General features: G+C 51.6%; 1 protein-coding gene across 1 annotated transcript; it reads right to left on the bottom strand.

The window, feature by feature from the left end:
• Positions 1-2172: 2172 nt before the first annotated feature.
• LOC4338719 (chitinase 9) lies at positions 2173-3545 on the bottom strand. Its single transcript, NM_001420488.1, has 2 exons — positions 2885-3545; positions 2173-2794 (listed from the first exon to the last, which is right to left on the bottom strand). Exons 1-2 carry the CDS (start codon positions 3496-3498, stop codon positions 2404-2406), a joined length of 1005 nt encoding a protein of 334 aa, NP_001407417.1. The 5' UTR covers positions 3499-3545; the 3' UTR covers positions 2173-2403.
• Positions 3546-3879: the final 334 nt, after the last annotated feature.

The following is a 3879-nucleotide window of genomic DNA, read 5'->3' as shown; positions in this document are numbered from 1 at the left end:
GGAACCTCAAACGTACCGGTTCCTAAACCGGCTCCTATTTCTCCTCCACATAGTGCCGACATCTAGGTGCTGGTTTTTCAACCGACACCTTTGTGGGTTCCACTACTACAAAAGTGATTTTTCTGTACGAGACCCCATGATTTTTGCAAATGGACCATAACTAGTGGCGTCTACAAAAATTGAGGGTCATTTTCCCATACGGCTGCTTAAGTGACCCGTATGGAAAAATCGATTTTTCCATACGGGCCTCTTAAGAGGGCCGCATGCAAAAATGAGCTCATTTTTGCATGCGGCTCACTTAAGCGCCCGCATGGAAAAATTGATTTTTTTTTCATACGGGCCACTTAAGCAGCCGTATGTGAAAATAAAAATTGAAAAATTTGAAACTAGTGTATCTCACTCATATGAACTTCAAATTGGATGATATTTTTTCTAAATGTTTCTAAAATCATGCTCTATCATGTTATTGTGTTCTTATTGGTATTATATTGGCTATTTTTTCTTGTGACTTTGTTTTATCAATTAAAAATTTTAATTTCAAAATTTCAAATAATATTTTGAAGCAATAAATGATTTCATCTAAAAAAGTCATCAATAACAAAGTTGTATAACTCATCAAGATCTATAAGTTCTTCATCCAACAAAGTGATTTATAAGATTGTTCACAAAATATACATCTCTTGTATAGTTTTTAAGAGATGTATATTTTGTGAACAATCTTACAAATCACTTTGTCAAATAAAGAAATAACCAAAATAGAAGTTATAGATCTTGATGAGTTATACAACTTTGTTATTGACGACTTTTTCAGTTAAAATCATTTAGTATTTGAAAATGTTGTTTGAAGTTGTTATAATTTAAAATTCATATTCAAACTGTTCAAACAAAGTCATATAGAAAAATGACCAATACAAAAGTTGTAGATCTTAATAAGTTATACAACTTTGTTTTTGACAACTTTTCCATTTGAAATCATTTACTACCTGAAAAATTATTTGAATTTCTTATATTTTAAAATTTAAATTTTATATAGTTCAATCAAACTCGAATGAAGAAATGACTAAAAGAAAATTGGTAGATCTCAACGAGTTCTACAACTTTGTTTTTGGCAACATTTTCATATAAGTTCATTTAATATCATAAAATTTGATTCGAACTTCTCACATTTTTAAATTAATTTTTAATAACTATTTTCGCATGCGGTCCACCTAAGGAGGCGCATGTAAAAATCTATTTTTGCATGTGGCTATTTTAAGTGGACCACATGTAAAAATATCTTCACATCAATAGTTTTTTCCCTCCTCACCACTTCAAAAATTTTCATGTCTTCTCCTCTCCTCTCTCTGATATCTCACCCCCTCTATTTTTCTTTCTCTTCCTCTCTCTCACTCTCTCTCTTCCTCTCTCTCTCTTTCTCTCCTCGATCTACGCCCGGCCGAGGAGGAGGTGGCAGGAGCGGGCGGCGGGCGGCGGGGGCTGCGACGAGGAGGAGGCGGTGGGAGCGAGCGGTGGCGGCAGATGGGAGCGGGCGGCGGGCGACGCGGCCGAGCAGCGGGCGGCGTGGGCCGCGACGAGGAGGAGGCGGTGGGAGCGAGCGGCGGCTGCGGATGGGAGCCGCCGGCGCCGGGAGAGAGCGGCGGCGGGCGACGGCCGGGCGGCGCAGATCCGGTGCATAGGGCCCTCCCTCGCGCGGATCTGGCGGCGGTGGCGGATGGGAGCGAGCAGCGGCAGCGGGAGTGAGCAACCGGCGCCGGGAGTGAGCGGCGGCAGCGGATGGCAGCGAGCGATGGCTGGGCGGCGCGGATCCGACGCAGGGGGCCCTCCCTCGCGTGGATCTGGCGGCGTCTCCGACTCCGGCGACGACGACGAGTGGGCGACGACGACGACGATGCGGGTGGTGGCGGCAGGCCTCGTCCCACCCAGATCCAGAGGCGGGAGCGGCCATCGTGATCGAGGGCGGCAGGAGCGGGAGCTGGCGGCGGCGGCGGGAGCGGGGGCAAGTCGCGGATTTTTGCATGCGGGTGCCCTGGCCGCATGGAAAGATGGTGATCTTTGCAGACCATTTCACGCATGCGGCTGGCCCAACCACATGCAAAAATCGTGTGTTCCTAACCGGCACCAGCGACGATTTATGTAGAAGTGCTTCTTCGATATAAGAGTTTTTCTGCATGATTAAAAGAGAATTTTGTTGTCCATTTATTTATTCTGAAATATTGGACTGACACTGTGCCACATGCATATATATCGGTTTCAGCCCGGTTACAAGTTTATGACACACCATACTTCGACTCGATACTAGTACGTTGTAAGTACGTACTTGTACGACGACACGTACAGGGAGTGAGTGGCAAAGCACTCTTATTTTACCGCCAGCCAGTCGCCGCCGGCGAAGCTACTAGCTGTTCACTGCGCCGCCGTCAACCCGCTGTTGAACGGCCTCTGGTCGTAGCAGTCGAGGTTGCTCCCGTAGCCGATGCCGAGCACGTCGCAGTAGCGCTGGTAGAAGCCGATCCGGTTCGCCACCCGGTCGTCGGGGCCGAACCCGCACTCCAACCCGCCGTTGATGATGTTGGTGATCACGCCGTACCCCGGCACCCGCCCGGCCGCGATGTCCCCCGAGCTCGGCGTCCACTGCCCCGTGATCACGTCGTGGCACGACGGCTTCGGCGACTGCGGCGTCATCCAGAACCACAGCGCCGTCTTGAACGACACCACCGGGTCCGACGCCACCAGCTCCGGGTTGTTCAGGAGGTCCTCGCCGATGGCCTCTCCCGCCGGCCCGTAGTTGTAGTTGCTGAGAGATCGATCGATCAAAAGTTCAAAACCATTCTTATCGCGCTGAGAATTTGATAAAAAAAATTGAACCTAGCTTTGATGTGCTTACTAGGAGAGTTGGATGGGGCCGCGGCCGAAGTACTTCTTGTCCGGGGCGCACGGCCACTCGGCGCTGGGGACGCAGTAGGAGGCCGTGGCGCCGATCTCCTCCTTGAAGCAGTAGCCCCACGAGTAGGGGCCGTCGGGCGCGGTCGCCCACCCGCCCGTGGTCTCGTGGGAGGTCTGCCCGAGGAACGCGGCGACCTCACGCTTGCGCGCCTCGTCGTCGCCCGTCGCGGCGAAGTCCGGGAACGCGGCGGCGGCGGTGACTAAGGCGTCGTAGGTGTAGAACCCTCTGGCGGGGCACGCCGCGTCGTTGCGGTGGAGCAGCAGCTGCTCGAAGAGCTCCTTCGACACGACCGCCTCCACCGCGCCGCCACCCCCACCTCCACCGCCGCCCCCGCCGCCACCGCCGCCACCTCCGCCGCCGCAGCCGTCGCACTGGCTCTGGCAGCCGTCGCCGCAGTAGTCGGAAGTGGAGCCGCACCAGCCGTAGGAGCTGCAGCAGAGGCAGTTCGGGCACAGCGCCCCACCGGCCTGCGAGCCACACTGCTCGGCGACTACCTGCGCCGCCATGGCCGCGGCGGCCACGAGGAGGGCCACTGCTGTCGTCGTGGCTTTCATGGCTGGACTTGGGAGTCCTCGTGCTTGATTTCGAGATGGGACGATAGCGCGTAACGCCTGCCTTTTATAGACGGCTGGCGAGTCGGAATGGACTTCGCTAGCGAGCTCGAGTTTTTTCATCTTCGTCCACGTCTGCACGGAATTGGTGGTGATTGCTAGTTTGATTGTGACCGCTCAGCTGTCAGCCTGGGCAGTACAGTACGTAGCTAGACTCATCATCAATCATGAAGGGCAACTATTTGGAGTTAATGTTAAGTCTCATTTTAGTTTCACAGATCGATCTTCACATAGTGAGATAAACTGACAACCATTCTTGCTTGAAGAACACTAATTTTGTTGCCTGATTACTTCCAACCTCATGCGAGCTATTATAGAACATCG

The sequence above is a fragment of the Oryza sativa genome, chromosome 5 (assembly GCF_034140825.1).
Source record: "Oryza sativa Japonica Group chromosome 5, ASM3414082v1".
NCBI lineage: Eukaryota > Viridiplantae > Streptophyta > Magnoliopsida > Poales > Poaceae > Oryza > Oryza sativa.
Note: the sequence above shows the minus strand (reverse complement) of the source record. Positions and strands in the feature narration are given on the sequence as shown.

Coding starts and splice junctions, on each gene's coding strand:
- LOC4338719 (NM_001420488.1), bottom strand. CDS start 3,498: ATGAAAGCCACGACGACAGCAGTGGCCCTCCTCGTGGCCGCCGCGGCC. Junction 2,795..2,884: donor GGCCCCATCCAACTCTCCTA/GTAAGCACATCA, acceptor TCGATCTCTCAG/CAACTACAACTACGGGCCGG.